At 42.3% G+C, this 27,617-nt stretch overlaps 1 protein-coding gene across 1 annotated transcript; it reads right to left on the reverse strand.

Moving 5' to 3' along the window:
- Positions 1 to 1,165: 1,165 nt before the first annotated feature.
- Positions 1,166 to 27,617, reverse strand: LOC103063073 (patatin-like phospholipase domain-containing protein 2). The gene is made up of 9 exons (XM_088150967.1): positions 27,355 to 27,617; positions 17,226 to 17,458; positions 15,539 to 15,604; positions 13,376 to 13,585; positions 10,946 to 11,006; positions 8,263 to 8,478; positions 7,179 to 7,311; positions 6,116 to 6,232; positions 1,166 to 3,716 (listed from the first exon to the last, which is right to left on the reverse strand). The coding sequence occupies exons 1-9, from the start codon at positions 27,548 to 27,550 to the stop codon at positions 3,431 to 3,433; spliced, it is 1,518 nt and encodes a 505-aa protein (XP_088007093.1). The 5' UTR covers positions 27,551 to 27,617; the 3' UTR covers positions 1,166 to 3,430.

Raw genomic sequence — 27,617 nt, forward strand, 5'->3', positions numbered from 1 at the left:
CCCTCTTTGGTTATGCGCCCCTCTTTCTTGCATTATTTTTTTTAATTATTATATTATTTTTCTCTTCAGCTTTTTAGAGTTTCATTTATGATAGAGTTCCAAAACTTTTTGAACTACATTCTACCAATTCAAAATTACAATTAAAGGGTTTGTGGTTGATGTGATGCTTGCATTTCAGTTTCACGCTAATAAAGCCTCCTTCAGGTTGAGTTTGGCTCCTAGTGATTTCATGGATACGTCCCGATATGTTTTCTTGGCAACAGACTGGAGCTGTTCTCCCAGTTCTCTTTTCAACTTCTCAGTCTAAACCAGAATCTTTGAATTTCCTGAACAGTCAGCAATCCAGGTTCAGCTTTGCTGAATTACTGGAAGCCAAGATCATGAGAAATCTGGAACGCTTTATTCCCAAGTCGTAGCATCTCTAAATATTGCTTAATTGAAGAAATTTATGTATTGTAAGATCATTCCTTTGTTCCACTTAGAATAAGCTGCAAATGGGGCCCCTAAACAATTTTGCCCCAAACTATTAACTTCTAAGAATATTCTGACTCCTAAGAATTCATTTTCAAAGTTTGCTGTGTTCCATTTCCCATAGCCTGCATTTTCATTGCAACACTTTAAAAAATAAATAGCTTTTGACAAATTTAGAAAGAACTCTGAACCCAGATAATTACTGCAGGAGAGCTATAATCCTTTTGTGTATATACACGCAGACTTTGCATTCCTTTTAAAACCCCCACCAAAATGCCTTCTTTCCCACCAGCGGTGTGAAACAATAAGGTTACAGCAGCCGTTCCCCACTCAAGGACTTGACCCCCCAGATCTCAGAATTTCTGACATGATTCATAAAATGTTGAAACAAAACCAAATACTCTGGGTGGGTTTTAAGTTCTCCAGGCATTTGAGTTTTTATTAACTTTGTTAAATAACTGTGAAAAGAAGGGAAGTCTTTAGAGGAATTATAGAAACCAAAACTTTACCCTTCGCAAAAAATACTCACAGAAAGCACAACGTTTATTGCTCTGTGTGATGAGTGAAATGTCCTCTTGCAGCACTGCGAACGGTATTAAAATGGTATGGAAATACAATACATTCATAGATCACATTACAAAGTGGTTCTACCAAGCAATTAAGTGTCTGGCTTGTGATAATGAACAAAACACACTGAACACCGAACGCAATCTCTCTTTATTCTGCTTCTTTAAAAACATTGCTGATTGCAGAAAAGATTACAAATGGTTCATTTTGGAAATACAGTGAAGGCTTAGGAAAACGAGTATGATCGGCTGTCACACAACAGTACTTCAGCACTGGCTGAAAATAGCACCAAAAGAATATAAATAAGTCCGTGTCCATGCTATTAAACATTCAACATTCTGAGAAACTGTTTTAACTACATTTTGATCCCCTTCCGCTCCACTCAGCATTGTCTTCAGAATGCCAAAAGGAAAAACTCTTAAGGACTAGATGCTTGATCAAAACAGAACCTGGTAAAAAGTTAACAATTAATTTGAAATAAATAAGAGCAGCTAGTTGCACTGCTATGGAGATGTTATTCTCCACTTTATTTGTAATAAAGCCTCTGACCAAATCCCCTCTGACTGGAAAGTTTGTAATCCCTAACAAGAAAATAATTTCATACAATTCTAAAAAGGGATCGCCATTACAGATACTTTCACCCATTGCAGTGTCAGAGTGCAGAGGTGCTAGGCTACTGGTAGCAAAAGTCTGATTTCCAAAAACACAATGTTTGTGCCCTGTGCAAGAATCCCATGACTTTAAGCAGCAAATACTGGGACACAAAGCGTCAAGCACTGTATTCCACAGAAATTATTGAATCCATTTGAAAAATGGCTTATGGTTTCATATTATTATCAGTTCCTACTAGTATTGTAAATTAAGTTATAATAAATTGGCAATTTATTACATGCATGTTCATAAACCCTGGACTAAACGTTGCATGAATTTTATTTAAAATTTAAATTTAAAAGAAGATAAATCAAGTGACAGGGAAGAGCAAGTGGAAAACTTCTAAGTTCCACAAATTCCAAATTACGTTACACATCTCTATTATTTCCTCCTGCTAAGGAAACTGGACAATATATTTCTTGATGATACCTGTTCTCAGGTTCACTAGTGATGCCACAGGAAAAAAAAAATCTGCATCTCTCTTCCTTCCATGAATTATTTTTTATGTTTCATCTTATTCATTTGGATTACATTTAGCCTTAAGAATGTCTAGCTGTAAAGTCTACATTACCCAAGGAAAAGAAAATAGTGGTTTAGACACAGCACTCTAGGACATCCATCGATGGGTGGGTTTCAACTCCCAGAATTCTCAGCAGGCGTGATGCTGCCTGGGAATTCTGGGAATTGAAGTCTACACCTTTGGAGGGCTTCCAGTTTAAGGGTGGTATCTTCAGCGAACTTCAGAAAAAAAATAAGATAGAAGATGGAAGCCCTTCTAGCAGTAAAAGTGTATCTATTCTTATGAGTCTTAGGAGAGCACCCCGAGGACTATGAGATCCTCCGGTTTCCTTACAGCAGTCAGAAAGGAGTTTCAAATGAAAAAAAGAAGTAAGTGATTCATTCCACCCCAACTGGTTCTCCTGGAGTTTAACTTCAGGAAAAGTCCAATAAAAAGAGGAGAAATGGGACATCCAAAATATGCCCTATAATAACAACATAAACAATATATTTTAATGCAATATATTTTTCCCCATTTAAAAAATAAGGGTACCAAACATCGTTCCTTTCTGCTCCCAACCTGCCTACCTGCTGTAGGCAGGGTATTTTGCTCATTTTGGATAAGATTTCTCTGCCGGATATCAGACAAGGAACAAAAACAAGGAACTCCCCAAAGTTCCTATATGCTCCACGTCTCTAAGTAGAAAGCATGTAATTCCAGACAAGTGCTGAGAAAACTGTTAAAAAAGACACACAAGAGTTGCAAAAGACATTACAGTAAAAATTATGTTTTTAAAAAGTCACCATTTTCCTACAAATGCTTGTCCCAGTATAAAACCATCAACAGAGGATCGTTTGCCTTCCTGCTGAAAATTTTGTTTGGGTACAAAAATGCTCTGCGGCACTTAGGCTTTTCCAACCCTTTGTCCGTTACAGAGAAACTGGACAAGAAGCCTAGATGCCCGGAAGTCAGAAAAGACGCCTCAGTAGCAACTGAGTTGAAAACTCAGTCATCCCAGAGCAGCGTTTCTCCACCTTGGCCACTTGAAAATGGACAGACTTCAACTCCCAGAATTCCCCAGCCAGCCTTGCTGGCTGGGGAATTCTGGGAGTTGAAGTCCGTCCACCTTCAAGTGGCCAAGGTGGAGAAGCGCTGTCCTAAAGATTGTTTGGAAAAGTGCCAGAAGAACACAAAGATGTCTCGAAGATGGAGATTTCGCTGCCTAAGGCCATCGCTCCCAAGCTAGTCTTCAGAGGCAGAGTGAAAACTCTTCTCGGAGGACGAGTCAAAGTCCACAGACGCTCCAGATGTTCCAGAGTCCGTGAAAAAGGAAGCAACGGAACCACGGGTTTCAGAGCTGCCAACTGCGCCTTCCTCCTTCGCCAAGTCTTCGCGGCAGGGGGGATCCCAGAGCCATCCTTCAAGACCGGGGAAAGAGTAGGAGGCTTTAGGAGGCCTGTAGGGAGGATGAGGGCAGGCCTCCCCTGGGGCCGTCTGGCATTTTCTAAGCAACGTTTCACTGACTTTGCTGCAACACAACAAACCGTCATTAGCAACTTTTCCGTGAAAGGCGGGGTGCAGCCTTCCCCACCCCTCTTCGTCCAACCAAGTCTTGATAACCCAATACCTATTTTTAAATTTATTTCTTGGCACTGCATCCGTCTTTAAGTAGACAACCCCTCAAGGAATATGTCAACAATTCTGGTTTGGATTCAATGGCAACTTTGTATATATTGATCCCTGCCCATCATTTTAAAAACATCCTGCACGCTTCCTCTAGGCAGCTTACACATACTTATATACAATAAAGTCATCGTTGAGTTGAGCTCCATTCTGGGTGACTCCAAGCACCTACCCACGTGGTTCTCTTGGGTCCAGTGGGAAACGGTGTGTCACTGCCTCCTTCTCAAGCACTGACTTGACTCACAGTCTAGCCTACAGGTAGTCCTTGACTTACAACCATTTGTTCAGCGACCATTCAAAGCTACGAACATGCTGAAAAGTGACTTACAACCGCTCCCCAAAGTTATGGCCACTGCAGCGCCCCGCGGTCATGTGATCAAAATTCAGGCACTTGGCAGCCAACCAGCGCTTATGACCGTCAGGGCACTTCAGCTCCCCCACTTGCCTATCTCTCCATCTATGCCCTTTGGACCCCCTACCACCCTGCACTCCGCCTCCCCAGCTGCCCTTCGCTGTCTTCTTGCTCCTGCTGCTGACAAGGCCTGCCCAGCCTGGCTGCTGGGCTGGGCTTTTCCTTCGCACTGCAAAAAAAAAAAACCAAAAGTAGCCCCAGAGCCGCAGTGCACCAAAAGGCCCCTTTGCAAAAAGCTCCTGGGCAGGGCGGGGAGGTTTGGAGCTGGGAGGGACCAAGCCTGGAATGCTTGGAATGGGGTGTATACTCGGTTAATGATGGCAACCAGGACTGCCAGGATTGCGGTCACTAGGAGATGCGGTTACGTGACATCTCGCTTTATGACTGCATCGCTTAGAGATGGAAATTCCAGTCCCAATTGTGGTCGTAAGTCGAGGACTACCTGTACTGTCCTAAGATTAATGGGTGGGTCTCCCATTCCAGGACTTAACCAGGCCCAATGCTGCTTTGATTCCAAGATCAGCCAAGGTTCGCTAGGTGCTATTTTCTGCATTGAAAAAAATAATTAAAACCCAGCTAAAACAAACCTCTGAACTGTACAGCTGTAATGGTTAATGGTTAATGGCTGTAATAGAGTTAAGCAGAACTCTACTTGCTCCTGCCTCACACCAAAATCACCAGCAGGCCCCACGGCTGCCCCCCTGAAAAGCCTGTGGCTGGAACATCCAGGCTGGTGGCAGGAGCACAGCTGCCTCCGTGAAGCAGCACGCTTGAGAAACCGCTCTTGAGCTAAGCCACTGTTGCACTGTAAGCCTTGAAACATGTTCACTGCTTCTCTGTCTTTTATACAAGTTATATCTTTATGAGTTGATACCCTTTTCTACAGGGAGAGAATGGGAACACAGGAAAAAAAGAAACTAACTTTTCACTGTAAATAACTTGTGCAGGTTTAAATTTTCCTTAAGTCTGATTTTTTAAAGCCATCCAAGTTTTGCCACCTGAGGAAGGAGAACAAGGAATTTTGGGAAGGACCAAGATTATTCTTTTTTGGAATAGCCATTTTTTTTTTTTTTTGGCCTTCCATTAGTGCTGGGCTAAAATTGAAATGTAATAGGCATGCAGTGGGGAAATTTTCCAGAAATTCAAAACGTTTCCCTTATTTTTAATAGTTAGCAAACAAACCTCTTGCAGACAGTACTTTATAACCTCTTCAGTTACTAACTACCACATTACTGTTGAAATTGTTAGGAACAGGAAAAAAATGCAAGCACAGAAAGTCTGCTTTTCATGCAACACGTTAACTATAAAGCTCTCCTAACATTCCAGCTAGCTATCAGTCAAGGAGAAGAGGTAGGAGAAAGTGAGTGGAATTCCCCAGATCCTGCTTGCTTTTTTCAAGCTACCAAAACTTTTGGCCCTCCCCTTTGGGGGAGTGGGAGGAGCAATCCAGCTTTCAAGATTGCCTTCCTCCAGTATCCCTTCAAATTTGGATTCAAAGCTTCCTGAGACTGAATTATGCATGAAGTCAATTAAGCGCAAGCAATTTTAAAGATGCCAATAGCTCTTTGGATGGTCAGATCTCTGCATGCAAGTGAGGTTAAACTTCCCCTGTGATTTAACTCTGGATGTGTGCCTTGTGCACACAATAAAGTGGTGGGGCTTCGATCACACCCTTGCAGCCACCATCTTGATTTCTTCTGACCCCCCCCCACCCTCTGCAGACCCCTTGCTAGAGAGGACAAAGATTTATAGCATTTCCCAAGATTGTCAAACCCTATTATGTTCTGGGAAATATTCTCTCTGTGCCAGGCCAAAAATGGGGCAAGACATACCTAGGGGCCTTCAGGAGCCCCTTTCTTGCTCTGCAACAGACCGCACCCATAACTTGGTAAAGCTGCCCCTGCAGCCATCGCACATCCTCAGGGATGTCAGGAAACCACTGGACTAATCTGCAACGATGAGAAAGAAGCTGATGCTTCAAAACCAAACCTGTTTTTTTTTTTTAAAAAAAAAAAGAAAATTCACCCACTACCACCCTTCCTGATATCAGCTGAGGTTTTATAGGGGAAAAGAATATTTGTTCTGTTGTTTTTTTTTAATTCTGTTTAAAAGTTCATAATAATAAAAGGACAAGATTTTCATATGAAGCCGGGTGCAAGGCTTTTCAGTTAGAAATGAACCAAGATACAGTAGATACTAATGCTGTGATTAAAACGTAGGTTTTGATGTTTTTAAACACACACACACTTAACACACTCGTTTATGAAGCTGAATACACACAAAAACCTCAGGAAAATAAACAAACCTATGATTCTCCTGTTCAGTATAAGCTGTATCAACACAATACATTTTATAAGTATAAACAGGAGTTAAGGGAGTATGATGCAAACCAAACAGGTCAATCTAATATCAGCCATGAATTCCCAAGATGACGATCAGTTTTCCTAACCTAAGTCCTGTGAATTCAATGGGCTTATTCCTAAGTAGATATATACACAGCCTTACACCACACACAATGAGCAATTTTCCTCCAGCTCAGCAATACGGAGAGCCATTTTGGTATAGTGGTTAAGATGCTGGACTAGAAACATGAAGACTATGATTTCTAGTCTTCTCTTAAACATGAAACCAGGTTTATCATCCATCCCACCCTGACAAAAACAGGAGGACAGAGCATTACGTACACAGATTGACTTACACAAAATAAAGGGGGGATAAAAATCTAGCAAGTAGATACATATCTGCAGGTCTAGCCTGCAAGGTATTTGGACGTTTCTAAGAAAAGCGACTTCAGAACGAATAAGTCTTTTCCTGAGGAGTTTTTGGAAGAATAACACGGATGTGAAGTTTTATGAAAAGCTTTGAACGCTTGGGAAGCAGATCATGCACACCCACCTTAAGGCCACAAAGTAGGCGGATTCAACTGGCAAAGTGTATGGTAACATCATGTAGGACATTAACCGCACGGGAAGAAATTTTGAAAGTTGAGCATAGAGTCCACTTTTTTCTTTACAAGCCTCTTGTAATGCTGTAAAATTTAAATCAGAATTCATCTTAATTGAATTAATTCATGTCTAGATCAAGCAAGAAGAATTATGGCTAGGTCATAAAAAACCTTTTTACCTCAGAAACGACTTGAGTAGGACCTTCTAGTATTCTAATCAGGCAACCATCAAACTATATTTTGCTTATACAACTTCCAGTTCATTTTTAGTCACCTTATACTGGGAACCAATAACTACTAATTCCCTGAGTCATGAGACTCTGGATCATTCTAGCATTGCGAATTAAACCAAGACATTGGACTATAGACTACTTAGGCTTGCCTGATCTTAGGCTTCCCTCCTTCTAATTAGGATAGATTCACACTGAAAAAATAAAAAATAAAACTCTTTGAGGTACAAAAACAGACCTCCAGTTTTAATTCGGAAAAGGAAGCCTATTTTGACTATCAGAAGCTTGATAAACATTGCCTTCTATGATTGCTTGCTCATAGCACAGCTAAGTCATCCAACATTTCAAGCCAAAATCAACTTGTCTTTCCATAAAATCTAGATGACAAACATATGACAAACAACATTAGGGGGGTGGTTAACCTAGTTTATTCCTAGTTTATTTGTTTGGTTATGCACCCCTTTTCAGGGACAATGAGCAACCAAATGTCATCAGTGCAACATGAACTGCATTCACCCAAAGCCAAAGATGAGCATACCTAAATTCTGAGACAAAACGTTTCAGGTAAATTAATTCATACAGCCTTCAAAGTAGTTTCCTGACTGGCATGCTTATCGTTTGACCAGCTAAAAGTAATTGCCAAATCTCTCTGGTCTTGTTTAGATAGTAATTAAAATGCCTCAATACAAGTTGCAAAAAGAAATCAAACAAGCACCAAATTCTGTCCGGCCTCTGCTTACTGGTGCTGGAAAGTACTAAACATAAATTTTTGCAATTAAAACAGACAGTTAATTCAGAATTTTACCTTTTTGTAGTCTAGGAGGCAGCTTCTCAAAGATAGTCCTATCCAATGGCCAAGAAGTTAATTTTAGCTGATCAATAAATATTTCTTCTTCTCGCATCTCTTTTTTGTCTTCATTTGCTGCATTTTTTTTATCAGCGTAGCCTGAGATCTGTGCACATCCCTGATGATCCTGCTTTGTTAAGGCTAAGTCAGTGGAAACGGATTCCTGCAGCAAACCTTAACAAACAGGTTAAAAAACAAAAGCTTCTGCTATGAGTGACACTATGCAAAGCAAGCCGGGTAAAATGCAGTTATTAAAAAAAAAAAAAAAAAACAGATATCCTAGTCTTAACTTTCAAATCTTGGATTAAAAATGTCATGTCTATTTGCAGTTGGGTGTGTAACCTGCACCATCGTCTTCCAATTTTTAAAACCGAGACATTCCTGCTAGCAAACAGCAGTGAATGAGCAAACCTTTACATTTATTTTTATAGCGTGCCTGGAGTTGTTCCCTCCTCTGTTAACTCCTTATAGCATCCCAGGAAAGGCATCCTTGTGCCCCAGCCCAAACATGGAGATGAAACAGCTACCCCATCATTTGCTTATCATGATCAGGCTGAGTTCACAAACTCTGTTCTTCACCTTAAGAATTTCAGTTCCCTCCTTCCTTTCTTGACTTAACCAAAAGAGTTTAATGAAGTGTCCAACTGGGCAAATTATGCTTGGCACTGCGTTCTGAACCAGAATCCAAGGAAGACTCTTCTTTGCATGAGTGAGTAAAACCGGATTGTGCAAAATCACCCAATGCAGTTCAAGCTGGCCACGTCAATGCTTGGATTTTACCCTGGACCAAGCCATTAGCGTTGATGCTGCTTGTTAAACTTAATATAAACAATACTGCAGAAGCACACTGGTTTATACTGAGGTAAATTTATTTACAGATGTTCCTATATTTCTCTGGGTAAGATCTGGGGTGCTTAAAGTCCCAATATTCACACGATGAAAGTATCTCGGGAAGAAAATCACAAAGCTAGTTCCAACAGTAAACAGTCAATGCCAGAAATATGTTCAGAAGAACCCTCGCCAGCTTGATTGTAACTAAGCCTGCATTAAGAGCTCTCACTGGTTAGGGGGCTTTTGGAACGAGCCCCTCCTGTCCCTGGAGCGCAGCTCCTCCTGGGCCGCCTGATGGCTGCTGCAACCAGTGCCCGCGCCTCTTGCTCTGCCCACAAGATGGCCGGGGAGAGGAGGAGAGGCCCTCCCCAAGGCCGAAGACCCCCGGGGTCCTCCTCTCCACTGACCTGCGCCTTCAGCGCTTCAGATGTGCAGGACGGGCCTCCAAGCCCAAAGCCGACATGCCCTGGGACCTGCAGCGTGCCCCTCCAAACGGCTGCCAGAAGGGTCAGCAGCACCACTCCTCCGCTGGTGCCAGGGAAGAGCTCCTCCCCTTCCCAGCTTGGCTTTGCCCCCACCAGCTGGCGGCACCATTTCTGCCTCGGGAGCAGCGGGCACAGTACTTGAGTCCAGCTTCCTGATGGCGACCCTCCTCTGCCCCCCTTGGCCAGCCTTCTAACTGCCCTGGGGTGTGGGGGGGCACACAGCTGGAGAACGGACACAGCTGCTCCTACAACAGGGGATTCAGGGGCCAGAGGGAAGCCTCCAAAGTCAGCCCCCTTTTAAAACTCAACCAGAAGGGCACTGCTCAACGCGCTACACGCCCAGCCCTGATTAGAAGAATTGATTCCCCAAAGAAGCAGGCGGGCCTTACTGAGGAAAAGAGGGTTTTTTTTCCTGGAGGGGAAAAATGTTAAAAGGGAGGTAATCTAAAAGGTCACCCCCACCCTGAACCGAACTGGAACATTAAAAATAAATAAATAAATGAGCTAAAAGGAAATGGGATCGGGGCTGTGGGCAACCAGGCAGTCGCCTCCTGGCCCCACCTCAGCCCTCCAGCAGAAGCATCACTCCAGCCTGGAGTCCAATATCCTCTTTCTTGGAGATTTAAATTCAGCAGGAACCCTTGTCAGAGGATGCACTCCTGAACGTAAGCAGAATGCCAAAAAGATTTCTTTTAACGATTGTGTGCTATCAAGTCTTTGTCGACTCCTAGGACCAGGCCCAGTATGGGCTTAGCCAACAAACATTCATTACATCTGAAGTAAAAATCAGATTTATTAAGAAATATGTAAGATAGGAAAGCTCACTTCTACCTAAACTACACCTTGAAGAGAGGGAAGCCCAAGACAGACAGACAGACAGAATTTCAATCTCTTAACCACAGAGATTAAGAATAGGGCAGGTGAGAGATGGACACGGGGACTATGTCTATTTCTTGCCACTTGCTGGGGTGCTAAAAACAGCCCAAAAGGTCCAATAAATAATGCCGTCTCCAGTCTCACAGCAGTTTCCTCCTCCTTAAGTCGCCTCCCCACAGATCACCCCCCCTCCAACCTAAGCCAACAGCAGGAGGGACAGGACTCTCCAGACATGAGAATCTAAAGATAACACCCCAAACTGCAAGAGACAAGACAATTCCCAGTCACAGCAGAAGAAACAAAATGCTTTTGACCCATACCCGGAAGAAAACATCAGAAACACATGTTTCAGTTCATGCCCACACCACCGAAAAGCAGTCTGAGCATAATCCATTTTGCCCACCCCTTTCCGCCACATTATGCAAATATGTTTGAAAACAGTGACCTACCATTTTCTTTCAAAAATCTAAGAGTATCTGAATATCCTTGTTCACAGAGCTCAGCTAGCGCCTGAAAAGAACATTCACAGAAAACTAGTTAAGCAAGTTTTAAAACTTGTGGAAAGAACACTTTAGATACTTCGTGCCACTTATACTTACACAGAAAATGTTAATGTATGGCTTTGGGGCAAGTAGGGCAAATAGTTTGGAACTAATTACCTTCCGCTTACAGCCAGAATGCATCCTTCAGGGACGGCTATATTCCTATTAGCTATTCCTAATCTCCTTAAGTTGTTCCCAGGCACTATATTAACTGGCTCTTCTTTTGCCCATCCCAGAACAGGGTGTTGAAGAATATGGAAAGAAACACAGCAACACACAAGCTGCACGCAATTAACTATAGGGAGGTGGTTTCTCCAAGATCGCTCCCATGGTTCTCCCAGGGAATAACCAGGGATACAGCTGAACCATGGGGCGCTTAAGTATTGTAGAGTTTCAGAATCCAGTAACAGAAATGTGAAGCCCGTGCAACTGGGAAGGTTAAAAAGACAGACCTAAGAAACTGCTTCTCCCACCATCTCATAAAAACAGAAAGCCAACTAGCCAATTTCAACATCCTAGAATATTATTTCACATATATTCACCTTTGGTGCATCCAATCTGGCATCAAATATCTCCACATCTGGTCCCTTAGTGCAATATTTCTCAGTCTTAGCAACTTGAAGATGTGTGGACGTCAACTCCCAGAATTCCCCAGGAAGCATGGCTGGCTGGGGAATTCTGGGAGTTGAAGTCCACACATCAAAGTTGCTACGGTTGAGAGACGCTAATTTAGTGGATCCAATTGACTAAACTTTTTTCACCGTTCAGTTTTAGCCCTGCCGGTGATTATGGAAGAGAGGCATCCATGACGACCTCAAAATGGCAACTCACACAGAGTGATGTCACCACACCAAGGACACAGATTACTAACTCCGTGTTTTCTGGTTCCATGGGCATGACCAGCCCCCAAAGTTTCTGGGACACTTCTTGGCTTCCTGAGAGGGAGCCTGCCATAGCAGGAGCAATTTCAGAGATCCATCCCCCCAGAACTTGGCCAGGAGGTTCTTTTTTTCCTTTCTTTCTTTTTTTGGCAGTCGCTGGAAGGAGAAGAGGGTGTGTTCAGTCTCACAGTGACGTTCCATTCAGCGTTTGTGCCAAGAGCAAGAGGAGATACAGTGGGGCAAAAAAGTATTTAGTCAGCCACCAATTGTGCAAGTTCTCCCACTTAAAAAGATGGGAGAGGCCTGTAATTTTCATCATAGGTATACCTCAACTATGAGAGACAAAATGGGGGAAAAAATCCAGAAAATCACATTGTCTGATTTTTAAAGAATTTTTGATTTTCTGGATTTTTTCCCCCATTTTGTCTCTCATAGTTGAGGTATGCCTATGATGAAAATTACAGGCCTCTCTCATCTTTTTAAGTGGGAGAACTTGCACAATTGGTGGCCGACTAAATACTTTTTTGCCCCACTGTATACAGTAATTCACCCCAGGAAGGCTGCTGTTGCCAGCTTCTCACAGGGTTACATCAGCAGATGAATTAATCAGACTATCCGTGTGTACATACAGTACATCTTTTATGCCAACACAGGCAGAAATTTGTAGGTACATGTATGCATGTGCCCCACCTTTATAATATCATTTTTAAATTTAAAGGCTATATTGAACAGCTTATGTTACACATCAGATTTTTTTTTTCAGTTAGGCACAAGGGAGCTAGACAGAAACCAACTCTGTGCAAAACCAATTATCTATTTGCTAAACCACAGATATAATTAACTCAAAATCATAAACCAGCTATGAACTTCCAAACATGACACAATGGTTCAATCACCTTTTTCTTTTTGGTGCCTTTGAATCAGTGTTGTCTCCTGGCAACTTCCTGGACTAGTCCCTGCAGACTTCAGAAGCGGTTTGCCATTGCCTCCTTCCTCGGGCTGAGAGAGGGGGACTGGCCCAAGGTCACCCAGCTGGCTTCATGGCTAAGGCAGGACTAGAACTCCCGGTCTCCTGGTTTCTAGCCTGGGGCCTTCACCACGACACCAAACTGGCTCTTTTCAATAACCATTGTATCAGCCTGAAAAGATTCTATAATGTACTGGAAAGTACATTATAGAGTTGCTCAAGTTGCTCTTCTATGAAACTTAACAGCATCAGCACCGTTCCTAATATAGAAAACTAGAGAAGTTTTCTACCCTGCAAATCGCCTCTGTGCCAGCCAGCTTGGCCAACGGTTAGAGTCATGGATTAGGGAAAGCTAAAGTCCCATGAGATTCTCGGTTTGGTTTTGTTCATTTGGGAAATATTTATACCATTTTCTGGAAGTTATACAAATAACTATCAATATTAATAGAAAGAAGGGTCAGATAACGGACAAGGTTGAGCATACCATACCTGGGGCTCTGGAGGAAAAAGTGCTTGAATTAAACGATACAAGTTCCCTAAGCTAAACTGAATGCTGGTGTTGGTTAGATTCATTTCGTGGAAGTTTACGGAGCTGCCCTTGGGACAAATGTCACATTCCCCAGAGAAAGGAGAAACTGTTATGGTATTCTTCAAGTTATACTGAGGTAAGTTGTCACTTAAGCCACCATCCACGTAGCGCTTTAAGGAAGAGAGGAAAAGGAGAGAGAAACATGAAATGTCTTCTTTGCTTAAGCAAAAACTCATTTATTTCATGCAAGATGAATGAGCTTAAAATGTTAGAAATCACTTACTAAATGCTAGAAATAAATGATCAGAAGTGGGTACATAGAATTCCTGTAAATCGGGAAAGCTACCAGAATTGAGGGAAAAAAATGTTTAAAACCAAGCATATTTTCTGGATGACAGGAGAAGATTAAAAGGTGGGGGGGGGGGGATGAACTGCAGAACTTACAGGAATTGCTGGAGATGTATCACTAGAAAAAACTTTTCTCGTTCTATCTGGAATTTAAATAAGACTGCTGTTCCCCTGTCAAGTTTTCATTTACCATTTATCAGGACCAGTTTCAGTGATATGATTCAAGAATTTAATTTCAGCTGTTGCTGTCCAAAGTTTATGCCCATAGCCCTCTACTTCATCCATCTTCCACGCTGCACAGCAGTAAAATGTTTGTCTTTTAATGGTTGGTTGTGACTACGGAATTATTTACATTAAAGCCACTATTTATTTATTTATTTATTTATTTATTTATTTAGCTGCCCATTTCACAAAAAATAAATCATGGTGTTTTTGTAATAAGAATGGGAACTGGAACCAATATAGAGTTTTTACTCAGTGATAGCAGAGAAATGAAAGAATCTTCAGAAAATCTAGCAGCGTATTTTGTATTTTTCATTTTACTAAATCCTTTCAGATAATGCTCCAACCGACTGAACTAAGAAAACCTATCTAAGTGGATACATTAAAAAAATCTGGAACAGCAGCGTTTCCCCCCCCCCCACAAAAAATATTTGTAACATCAAACCACATTGAAATACGCTGAAGTAAAATAACATAAAAATAAAGCTGTCACACACAAACAGATCTAGCTCAAGAGTGTACTTTTAGGCCTCAGATCAATTTACCTTTCTTGTTACTAACTCAGAAAGGCAAGAATCAAAAAAATAATGATCAACATAGACCCAGTTTCTTTATAGCCAATATGCAGATACTCTTTAAGATGATGCCTCCGCTTCCAAACCTGGTCCTGAAACACACTGCCCAAGGGAAGGCTTCAAGGTACGAGGATTAATCATTAACATCACATTTTTGAGGCAGGGTCCTTTTCTGCTGCGCAGGACAGTTCTCAACAGCCCCCTTTCCAAACAACAACTGTGTTTGTGCCCTGCAAATCTCTGCACACATCTAGCCTTTAACACCAGAATCGATGCAGTGAATGCAGACTAATCCATAGCACGCTAAACTCACATATCAAAGTATCTGCGTACCATCTCATGTCCTACACTGTAGATACGACATCATACCAGCCTTAGGTAGGGAAAAGAAGAATGGAGAACGCAAGGTCCAAAGGGGGCTCAGGACCATAATGTCAAATATTTTAGCCCACCCAGACCACAACTGATGAAGATCAGCAGCGTGGTTTCCCAACATTTTGATGTACATTTTAAAGTAGGATGAACATTGCTGTGGTTTTTTTAAAGAACAGGAATTCTCCAAACTCCCTCTAAAAATCCTAAGGAAACGACAGACACTTTAAAAAGCAGTCTTATACCTTTGCTGATCATATAACAAAATCTACGATTTTAAATCAAACGATTATGGAATTCAAATCCTTATATAGATTTTAAAAAGCCGAATATTTTTTTGCAGAGCTCTCTTGTTGGTAAGTTTTCTTTCGCACTTCTTCCCACAACTGCATATAAGAGCAATTTTTTCCTCCACAAGATTTTCCTTCACCCACCTGATGAATTTGACTTGATCTACCAATGCTTATACAAAAAGAAATATGTTAATCTCTAAGTTACCACAGTTTTAACTCTAAGAAAGAGACCGCGAGCATATAAAAATACAGCCAGTCTCAGTTTATCTCAGTAATATCCCATGCTAATTTATAACCAAGAAACAATACTTACCACCCCTCTAAATGAAGGTGGGATGAGGCCACAATATATAGGTACAAATGAACTACAAAGCAAGGCCTATAGAAGATAAAATGAAGATTAGCTGTAATTATTTCTAATTGCAGGAAAAAAGCGCCTTGTAACAATGCAGGTCACAAATGAAATTCCTTTAGAGAACCCTTTCCAATTATCAGACTGCTGCCTTCTAGGGAGAAGACCCTTTTGGTGAGCCCCGTGTTTCTGAAACAACTTTTGCCAAAAACGGGCTCCCATTCTTGTAGCTTTTATGAAGGCAGTTTATCTCACCATAATTTTCCCTTACTGATCATCAACAGATTTTTAACAAAAAGCAAATGAATACACATACCTAGGCCCACTGTCAGTGGAATAAGATAGGAGTAAGTGACCTTTTCCAGTCTGAGGTTCTTAAAGTTAGTCCAGAAAGCATGAAAGCACAATCCGGGGGAGGAGGAAGAGGAAGGGAGCGATGTGGTATGGATCTCAGAGAGTTGTGTGAATGAGAGAGATCTGCATGCAACCCTGGGGCTACTCACATTACTTGGGGGACCCACCCTCCACTGCCATGTAGCATCAAAAAGGCTCCCAGAGAAGAACTGTAGTCCATGGCATGAAAAGGGGCAACATGGAAAAAGAAAGAAAAGTAGCATGCCTTGGACACTGGCACACCACAAATGATTCTGCAGCATTTTAGTACACACATTCGGTCTCTGGAGAATGCTTGGCAACCGAGCGCAATTCATCAATGCCCAGCTGCAAACTGAATATATTCTGAAGTACAGCCTCTTTTCTGCAAGCAGAGAAGAGTGATAACAGCTGGCCTGGATAACACTGCTTTAGGGAAACGCTTGTCTGCTGCTACATACAAGTATTAAATAAATCACAATGGCATCAAACTAAACAAAATCTCCATTGGGAGTAGCTTAAACATGAGGCAACCTTCTTTGATGAACAAGGCCCAAGGCTGGCCCTTGCTTCCTATGCAGTGTATAAGAGCAAACCCATTTACCAGATGAAGCAGCAGCCCCCAGGAGTCTATCGGGGCCAAGGATTCATGGATTGCATCACTTTAAAGCAGCGTTTCTCAACCTTGGCCACTTGAACTTCAACTCCCAGAATTCCCCAGCCAGCATAGCTGGCTGGGGAATTCTGGGAGTTGAAGTCCACGCGGCTTCAAGTGGCCAAGGTTGAGAAACACTGCTTTAAACTCTTAGGAAGACATGGAGGGAAGAAAAGCCTCCCAGATTTCGATCTATAAAATACTGTACTGCCATCACACTGAAAACTTCTTCTGTGTTCTCCACTTGGGTATCTGGAGTACATCTTCCCCAAATGATTTCAAAAGCAGTAGGGAGAGCTACATGTCCCCCTCTTTCTCTATATAGACTTTCACTGGGGCATGTCTCAAAAATCACATCATCCAGATGTTTTTCTTTTTTTTCCTAACTGGGACTTTTGTGCCAGAACCAGGAAAAGCAAAATCATTCTAGATGCCATTCTCCAGCAAGCACTTGCTCTAAAGAAACAAAAACACATTTTCTTAAACAACAAATGTGAAAATATTTATAGCAAATCAATTTGGATGCCACCCATCTCCCCCAGCGTTCTGCACTGACCTTTAAATAGCATTTATAAATACAAAAACGGTCAAAAAGAATGTTAGCGACACTATAAGACATACCTGCACAACTTCTTCTTTAGAATTAAAATCGGATATCAACACATTTTCACCATCAGAGACTCTCGTCAGTGAAATGGAAAGTTTCTCCGATAACAACTGATAGCAGTTTTCCGGGAGATTTCTGCAGAGGCCACCTCTTATTATTTTCATCACATTGAAGGAAGGGTGAAGAGGACCAAGGTTTCGTTTTCTTGCCGCCTTGGCGAGACTCATAACGTCTGCACATGCTTGCGCTGAAAGATGCATAAAGTATCATGAGACGAGATGTCAAACTGAAATATCCCTTATTTTCCCCTTCATTATTTCATTTTTTTAAGCGTTTAAAAACAAGAAGCAAAACATGCCTTCAAACACACCAAAGCCTTCAAACACACACAACCTGGTGTTATTAATACAATCCAAATTAGGATGTTTCCCCTTTCATATGTCTAAGATCATGTGCATATGAAAAATGCAGCGAGAAAAGCCTATCTGGATTATTTCAGAAGTTACTTGTCTGCTGAGTGAGCTGCAGCCTCTCTATCCAACTAAAACACAGAATCCCAGGGTTGGAAGGGACCTTGGAGGTCTTCTAGTCCAACCCCACCCAAGGCAGGAGTCCTCATAGCATCTTGGACAAACAGTCCTCCAATCTTTTCTTGAAGACCTCCAGCGATGGAGCGCCCACCACTCTGGGAGGCCAGCTCTTCCACTGCTGAATCGTTCTCACTGTCAGGAACCCCTCCTTATTTCCAGGTTGGATCTCCCTCTGACGAGCTTCCGCCCACTGCTTCTTGTCCTACCCTCCGGTGCTATGGAGAGTAAATCGACGCCCTCTTCCTTGCAACAGCCCTTCAAGGATTGGAAGTCGGCTATCGTGTCTCCCCTCCATCTTCTCTTCATTAAGCTAAACGTACCTAGTTCCTTTAGCCATTCTTCATAAGATTTAGTCTCCAGGCCCTTATCATCTTTGTTGCTCTTCTCTGTGCTCTTTCTTGGGCCTCAGCATCTTTTTTTTGTACTCTGGTGATCAGAACTGGGCACCGTATTCCAAATGTGGCCTCACCAGTGCAGCGTAGAGTGGTACCATCACTTCCCTTGAGCTTGATGCTATCCTTCTGTTGATGCACCCCAGGACTGTGTTGGCTTTTCTGGCAGCTGCAGCACACTGCTGGCTCATACTTAAGCGGTGTTCCACCAGGACACCTAGATCCCTCTCATAGGCACTACTGTTGAGCCAGGTACTGCATATCCTGTATCTGTGCATCGGGTTTTTCTTGCCTAAGTGCAGGATCTTACTTTTCTCTCCACTGAACTGCATCTTGTTAGATAGGGGCCAATGCTCAAGTCTGTCAAGATCCTTCTGAATCTATCTTCTGAAGTGTTAGCAATTCCCCCCAGCTTTGTGTCATCCAGAAATCTGATGAGTGTCCCTTCAATCCCTTCATCTAGGTCATTTATGAAGCTGTTGAAGAGACTGGGCCCAAGACAGAACCTTGAGGTACCCCACTGCATACTTCCCTCCACGCAGATGTAGTTCCATTAAGGACCATGTGCTGAGTGCAGTTGGTCAGCCAACTGCAAATCCATCTGGTAGTGGTGCTGTCTATCCCACATTGTTCTATCTTGCCAAGAAGTAGGCTGTGCTATACTTTATCAAATGCCTTACTAAAATCTAAGTATACTATATCCACAACATTTCCTTGGTCCACTAATTTAGTCACTTTATCAAAGAAGGCAATAAGATCTGTTTGGCATGACCTGTTCTTAACAAACCTATACTGGCTTCTATAATGACCTTGTTCATAATTACCTTGTTCACGTCCGCAAGAGAAAAGTGGCTTGTCTCAACTGAATGCAAATGCGTAATTGCAACACTTTCTGTGTTCTGGTTGCCCACCTGATTGTTGTTCTCTAACTTTTCTCTCTGCGGCTCCAAGATGAATCTCTCTAGGATCCTAGCGCTGTCCTGAGCTCAACAAAAGGATTGGGAGCTCAGCTTGGTTGAGAAGAATGCCATCTCCCTAACCGGCATTCAGATAACTTAAGATGTTTGTATGTGGTACAGGGATATCAAGATAAATCAGGATTTTACTAGTAAATATTTCCCCTGATCTGCCAGAGATAGCTCAAGTGCAGCACCAGCCATGCCAAAGTTCTGGGGGGAGTCTGTAGTATCTACACGGAAGCAACCTACCAAGGGCAGTTCAGCACATCATGGCAAACTTGGCATCTTCAGTTCTGTCTCAGCTAATGCCTGGCCCCAAAGTGGGACAGGACACACTTTGCATTCAACTAAGGAGAAACAATCTGTACATGAGGGAACCTAGGCTAGCTTGGCATGAACAGATAATCTGTTAGACCTGTACTTATTTTAGTTTTTGAAAGAAATACATATTGATCAAAGCCGCTGGGTTCTTTGGATTCTGTGACCTTGGATACAGTCTGTCACCAGGCTAGATAATATCATCAGTGTTAGGGAGAGTGAAGTTGGGTGGTTGTTCATCTGCCAGTCTTGGTTGGGGTGTGATTTCTTCCCTGTTTTATCAAGAGCTATTTCCTGCTTCTCTGAGTGGTGGCTGCTGGAGGGGATGTATTTTAGGCTGTTTGTTTCTTTCCTAGGTTTTTTTTTAATTGTCTCTGTTGAATGATAGGCAAACTGGGTTTATCTCTATGTGTTAAATAACACTCAAGCATTGCTCATATTAATAAGCTGGACAATTATGCTACTTCTGAAAACAAGGGTGGTTAATTTATTGACAGGAGCTACAAAATCTGGCTGGTTTTAGTACCTAACCAAAAAGATGTGTACCCATTCACTCTCTCCCTCAAACTGGGGCACCCAACTCTTGAATCGCAAAGCACATTTGAAACTCAGGATTAATTTACAATCCCCTCCACGACTACAATATTTGTTTTAAAAAATACAATGAATTGCTGTAACTTTTACCAGCATTAGGTGAAATATCTAGATGTTACCAATTTACTGGCGAATTCTTCCCTTTGCTAGTCTGAAACATCAGGCTCAATCCACATATTTTAAATGAAATTGAAACACAGTACTAAGAACACAATTAACAAAAACACAGTTGAAAGGCACCAGGGGTTAATTCTTCAAGCAGCAACAGCTCTCAGGAATATGGTTTGGCTACAGATAATTAAGGTATGACAACTCTACTAATGAATAGCCATTAATCAGAGGGGTTATCAAAGAAAACGGAGAATCTGCTACAGACCCTTTGTATTCAGAGATTTGGTTTTTTGCCAAAGCTGAACCTGAATAAAAGTGTAACAGCAGAGTTTCCTTTCCAAATTAGGTATAATGAAAGACATACTCTTACCAAAGACTTGCTTAACCAAATACCTTCCCCAGCTTTTTAGTAGATTAGACTTTGTCATTAGGCATTTGTTAACTCTGCAAAATCTGTCCAGGAATCAGGTAAGTGAATGCCCTGTAGTAACCCGCTCAGGCGGAGGGAGATAATGAAATTGCCCTCTTTATCAGCCAAGGCTCAGCTTATTTTCCTGACCCAATCGCGAAAGAGCATTCACCATTTATTAGGGATGCTCCATTCCAGTCACAACTTTTGTCCTCTGTTTCACTTCCACAGAGGAAGTTAAAGTCAACTTTCCAAAGGGAGTTTGACCTGTAAAGAGATGGCTTAATCAAAGATGAAAGGGGCAGCCCACAAAACAGCCTAAGAACAATCTCCCATTTCTTACAATTGCTTACATATCAACGAATCAAGGATTACTTAGAGGGTGCATTCATATGTACTTATCTGGGGGGCGGTTGTGGGAGGGGGGCTCAGAGGGAGAAAGAAAAAAGTTTGACATTTTAACAAATGATTTGCAGACTCAAACTAAATCAGAGTTATTTATGACTCTTTGGGCGTATGTCTCTCTGAATCACACTTGGCTCCTGGCAACTGCCTGGTCAAGTCCTTGCAATTTTCTTGGCATGTTTCTGCGGGCCCTCTTTTTCCCAGGGCTGAGAGGGAGGGACCGGCCCAAAGTCATCCAGCTGGCTTCATGTCCAAGGCAGGACTAGAACTCACTGTCTCCCTGTTTCTAGCCTGATGTTTTAACCACTTCACCAAACTGGCTCCCGTGTCTCATTTTACTTCATCTTTTAAAGAAGTGCAGTAATGAAGCCAAGTAGAACTCCTTCAACTCTAGTTCAATCTTGGGAACTTCACGGATGTACTTTTCTCAGCCATCATATGGACCCTGTAACTTCTTCTAGATTTTTCAAAATTATTTTTATTTCTCAGTTGGCTTCTACAGCCCTTGAATTTGTTGGTGGTCTTTCACCCAACTATGGATAGGTGCAACCCCACTTAAGTTTTTTGACACCAAAAAACTTCATCATAAGCTGTATTTTGGAGACAGTCCTAAAAGCCATGTTTTAACCGCTTTCAATTAACAAGTATAGATTCTTCCGTCAGAATCCTGCATTTCCAAAAGTTCAGGTCTGCATTCTAACACTCTTGCTCCAATTCCGTATGTTTCCAGAGCATAGTAATTGAAGCATTCCAGTGTCTTATTCATTTAGGATTCGTGATGTTTTTATCACCTCCTCCCCGCCTTGTTCATTTTTGCATCTTAGTTTCTCTTGAAATTGTCCTCTCTTTTGAAACATGAAGGGAAGGAAATCATATTTCTGGGACAACAGTTACTTGGTTACTCCTTCTCCCAGCTGTTAAGGTCCAATCACAAATATGTGACTATGAAATGAGAAGTGGACTCTGTGGTCTACAGTTCTTTTAAGAAAGGAGCCTTCAACTCCAGAGGAATCCCAACCTGATCAATGGCCAGAGTCAGGCATCTTTGTCAGTGGAGGCCAGTAAAACTGCGTTTGCAGACCATCCCGAAGCCAAAGAAAATACTGGCCCCTAAACCTACTAACTCTTGTTTATTTTATGTGTGCAGTGCTTGAAACAGCTACTGTACTTGGCAAATATTGTATCACAAACTTGCTGAGCTGGGCAATTTCTAACAGGGGAGAGAAGCTGTCACTGACAAATCAAATCTGTCAGTTAATGGTTGATATGGGGAAACTCTGCCCCAATTCTCCACAACACAATGTCCACTTGCATTGGAAGGACCCACCAGACTTTCTCTGTGAGGGAAATAGATGGCTTTCAGCACACACGAGACTTCCTTTGTACTTTGTACTTCCTTTGTAATCCCCTTGGATTTTTAAAAAATTAAATTGGATTTAATTTGCAAATACTAATATTAACCCGAATAAAAGTTTGTAGCTCTATAGTTAATTTCTAAACCAAATCAAAGCCGTTCAAGTGTATTGGAAATCAAAAATGCTTTTTTATTTAAACAAATACCTGGACTGATTATTTCTAAAATATGAAATCATTTAGCACCTGGATTCTATTAAAACAAGAGTATAAGGAAGCTGTTGAAAGGTTCAGTCTATTACTCCTTATATGTATTTTCCTGTGACATAACCTTCAGGTATTTTAACGTTTGGAACTTGTTTTGAGCTCCTAATCTTCCGGTTGGGTATAATTGAATTATATAACTGAATTGCATAATTAAATTGAATATGAATTGTATAATTCATTTTTATTTTCAACTTTAGGTTTATGACAGTGTGGGCAAAGTGAGGAAACAACACTAAAGCAGTAGACAAAAGTATATACAGAGATTATTACGTATTATTAATTCCTCATGAACTTAATTTGCTGGCCATAACAAAAATATTTCACGAGAATACAAATATTTACTTAAACAAGGAAAATGTTTGAGTAATGCTCAAATGCTCTTTAAAATACACCCACAGAAGTAGCTTATGCAACTTGTGACATTTCCTTCTTGGTAGCCTCAACTAATCCATTTCATTTTTTTTTATTATATACTGTATTAACACAGCCATTTAATACACAATTCCAGTAGCAGTGCTCTCTGCACTTGGCTTGGGTCCTGAGATAGAAATACGCACAGAATGAACACTTCACACCCTCCAACTCCCTGCTCCAGGGAACACTTCCGAATATTGTGCCCCAGGACAGCAAAGGCTACTAGAGGGGGAACCAACCAAAACTGGCCAGCAAGAAGATAATTAAATTAAGGAGGGTACTCCAAAATATGTTGCCAGGTGAGAGAGCGAGACATGCTTCCTTCAGGTACTCTGCACAGCAAAATGGAGCAGAAAAATCCTCTCACTTCTTGGATGGCAGAAGAGTCCAAGGGTCCTGCCATGTCAACAAACCTAGTGGGGAAGAAAGCCACCCTCAATTTGGACACAGGGCTTTGGAGACCCTTGGAAGTGAGGAGATGCTTCCAGAAGGAACAGAATCTGACGAAATGCAAAATGACAGATCCACTCACTTTACTAAGATGCTAAACCTCTTGGGGAATCAACAAAAACTGCAACGGTGTTTGGCTCCAGACACCCACCAAGACTTGGGGCCTCTCTCTCCTTGAATGACATTCAGATTATCTCTGACCATTTTTTCTTTTCAATTACCGGATGAGGACCCAGAACTAGATTATCCAGATGTAAGCCTCAAGTTTATTGTGTTATGAGTTTGTCTCAGCAACTGCTCAATTTAGATTAGTCTGAGACTTAGAATATGGGAGAAAATAACTTTCACTTATCCTTGTACATGAATACTTATATGCACACATGTATGAAAACATACGTGTACATGTGAAGTCATGCATTTCAAGCTCTCCATCCCTACTGTGGGAATACAACTCCCACAGATTTTGCCTTAGTTAATGTCAACTTTGACTACTAACTAGTTCACCACCTCTTATATAGAGCAGAAAACCATGCAGTTGCATAGAAGAAGTTCAAGACAATAAGCCTGGTCTATTATTAATCTGAACTCTTAAAATATTCCTCATAATTTCTGCAATTTAGAAGCATAAAGTCAAGCAAAGCAAAAAAAAATCACTTAAAGGTTGACAATTTTGAGAATCACCTCCGTAGCTGAATCATTTATAACAGTATTTTTATTATACTGGGAAAATCAATTCGATTACAAATTTTTCAGATATTTTAGATAGGTGGAATGTGTTTTCCCCCTAACTTCTACACTCACATTAAATAAAATAAACCTACTAATTCTCCTTTACCAGTAATTTTCCCAGTGTGATCTCAGTATTTTAAACTATATCCTGAGAAAGGAGAGGTTTTAGAGATAGCAAATTAAGTGGCCATTTTTTTTTAATCCTTTCTTATTTTTATGAACAACTCAAGGCAGTGAACATACATAACACCCCTTCCTCTTCTAACAACAACCCTGTGAGGTGGGTTGGGCTGAGAGAGTAACTGGCTCAATGTTATCCAGCCAGCTTCTACGCCTAAGGCAGAACTAAAACTCACTGTCTCCTGGTTTCTAGGCCAGCCCCTTACCACTACACCAAACTGGCTCTGTGTAAAATGACACAGATTTCAAATAATAGTTGGGGTTGGAAGTGAAAGCTGAAATACCTCAGTCTGCCAAGAGAAAAAGCCCTACATGTAAACAGTGCCTGAGACATCTATATAGCTTGCTTCATAAAAAGGGCAAGTTTCTGATATTTCTAGAATAGGTTTATGCCATAAATATAGCAAGCAAAATGATAAGTAAGGAAATATATCCATGTTGCTTTCTTGGCAACAATGCAGGAAAGATTCATCCCCGCCTTTTTCCACGATTTTTTCCAACTTTCCTATCACACCTGCCACCCTGGCATTTGCTGGGGGGCTCCTGCTTATCTTTTTTGAATCAGCCAAACACTCGCTTCCTGCATCCACATTCAGAGCTGACTTCACCTATGATCCTGCCCAAACAGATACTCCATGAAACTTCTGGAAAACAGCTGATAAGGTCACCCATACTGCTGCTTGGTTAGTCTAAAATTCTCTTCTTGAAAGCTATTATCTCTGTCATTCACACGAAAACCTCATGCTGGGGAAACTTGCTTTGTCTTTAAGCAGCTGGTGAAAAATAAAGGCCCAGCGGTGCTATTGTAACAATGGAGAACCCTATTCTCCTAGTCCCTTCCTGATAAACAGTGCTCACTAAATTCCATAGTTATTTTATATTTCAATAAATATACAGAATTGAAAACAATTTAATTTAAGCTTTCTGCTAATCTTAAGGATGGTGCTACTGATGTGCAAGATTGCTGGGCATACATACTTCCCTTTTTCTTAAGGAGATTAAGAAGCCTCTGGGTATAAGTCAGAAAACTGGAATCGCAGGCATTCAGTCATGGTATTAATCATACAGGTGGTGGTAGGCACCTCTGCCTATACATGTGCAACAGAAGGAGCCTCCCAGACTCTTCAGAGGGTTGCAGGTGAACCAGAAGAAAATTTGGTCACTTCAGCACCGTTACAAGTTCTGTATCAAAAGCATGGCTTTTTGGTTGCTAAGTCCCTATGATTTTTGGGTTTTCTGTGATTTGGAGTTGGCCCTCCAGTCGGCTTTTTTTTTAAAAAATCTATACATCGCTTCCTTTTCATTATAAGCTGCCCTGTCTTTGAGCAGTCAGGCAAGCTCAAAATTGAATTAAAGAAAGGAAAGGTACAAAGCGTACCAAGAATGTTCAAAATTTGGAAGGATCCAGTTAAACTGAAATGCGGCTCCCAAATTAGCTGCAACCTGCAGGATTCTATAGGTCTGAGTCACCTGCTTGCAAGAGGGCGACTGCTTCTACCAGCAACATCTACCAGCATATAAACCTAATATTAAGGTGCTTCAAATTTCTACAGCATTCTCAGTCAAGATTTAGCTTTCTTTGTACCACAGCCCCAAACTGAAGAAAGTTAAGAACTTTAAATATTAATACCACACCTGTCCAGCTGTAAACTTACAGAACTAAGTAGGGATATGCAAACATTTTGAGGTGTTTCAAGCTCGGAAACCTTCCAGAACATTCAAAACGGCTGTTTTTGACCCGAGATGGACATTCTGAACTTAGCACGATTTAAGCCATCCAGCATTCCTCATTTTTCAATTCCCTCAGGCATTCCTATGGCACTTGTCCTCCTTTCCAGACAACCCACGTTTTAAACCCTCCATTCTAGGACTTCTTTTTCCATCACCTGATTTCTACCTTACACATTACGGTATGACTAAAAACTTGGAATTACATGCAGCGAAGTAAGAATGAGTTTGAAATACAATGTATTATTGCCCAAAATTCTGACAAAACCTGGATCCAGAAGATTGCCTGTTAAATCCAACATCCTTTAAACTGAAGCTCACTAAATCAAGGATAAATTGTAGGAAGGTTTCTCAACAACGGGTATAAATATAAGACATGAAGACATGAGCAAGGCCTCCGCAAATATTTTTTTGAAGCTTTTCTCACAATGGAGAGAGCATGTTATTTGGGGCTGGACGGAATGGGGGAAAAGATAAGCAAAAGGGTAAAAATAACAGAAACGTTTGGAGCTTTCCACCAAGCGAGCCACACTTCTGGGTGAGCAAATAGGTCTCCGAGCTTCTTCTTCACTGCATTTCCAACTGGGAAAAATCTGACATACCCAAGTTTTAAAAGTTACAAGAGTTTTTGGATGGTTTTCTCCAAGCTTTTTCTGGACGATGCCAGAAACGAAGCTATAAAACACAATTTACCGATGCCAACGGCGCGTCGACACCCTGTGCCGATTGACCACGGGGCACTCAACCACGACGCGTGGGCACGGGGAGCTGCTGGGGGGAGACCCCCAGTTACCCTCTCGCTCTCCCCACTGCGCTCTTTCTGACCCCCAACTCAGCTCCCGTGTGGGAGAGGAGGTGCTTTCACCCAGCCCTCCATCGGGGATAAATACACCCGTGTTTAATTAATCAGACCAGGCCGCTTCAACGCAGTTAATCCGCGTCCCTAGAAAGGAGGCGGCGTCCTGCCCGCTCAGCCCGGCCTACCTCGCGGGGCTGTTGTCGTGGGATCAGAGGGAGCCCCGACGCGGGTCCCCGAACTTCTCCAGGGACAAAACGGCAAGCCGCGATCAGGGCAGCCCTGGGCAGACCCCCCGAGCGCACCTCCGCTTCCTCCATCCCGCGACCTCCTCACGAATTCACCGGCCAAAGCTCCCCTCACAAACCGGCCAGGTTTACCCAGGCCGCCTCTGCGGGAGCCTCGGGGCCCGGATGCCCGCGTCCCCGCGACCCTTCCCCAGACGCACCCAGAGAGCCGCCTCCGAAGAGGACGGCGCCGGCCAGCGCCCCCGCCGAGGCCCCGTAGATGCGCCGGGCGTCCCGGAGCAGGCGAGGGGCGCGCTCCTGCAGGCAAGTGGCCACGCCGATGTGGTAGACGCCCAGGAAGCCGCATCCCGCGAACGACACGCTCCAGCCGCCCTCGCCCTCCAGCAGCCCCACCATCCCGGCCGGCGCAGGCAGCGGCCGCACCCCGGACGACCGCGCCGGCCGCCACACCGGCCGCTAATGA

Source organism: Python bivittatus, unplaced genomic scaffold (assembly GCF_059951505.1).
Source record: "Python bivittatus isolate LINGU-HERP-01145 unplaced genomic scaffold, Pbiv_v1 ctg000010_np1212, whole genome shotgun sequence".
In the NCBI taxonomy this organism is placed as follows: domain Eukaryota; kingdom Metazoa; phylum Chordata; class Lepidosauria; order Squamata; family Pythonidae; genus Python; species Python bivittatus.

Excerpts from the sequence above, each read along its gene's own strand:
- LOC103063073 (XM_088150967.1), bottom strand. The coding sequence starts at position 27,550 with ATGGTGGGGCTGCTGGAGGGCGAGGGCGGCTGGAGCGTGTCGTTCGCG. Across the intron at positions 11,007-13,375 it reads TTTTTCCTCCAGAGCCCCAG|GCGCTAGCTGAGCTCTGTGA; the intron begins GTATGGTATGCT and ends TGTTCTTTTCAG. Across the intron at positions 8,479-10,945 it reads TAGATTTTTGAAAGAAAATG|GTTTGCTGCAGGAATCCGTT; the intron begins GTAGGTCACTGT and ends CTGTTTGTTAAG.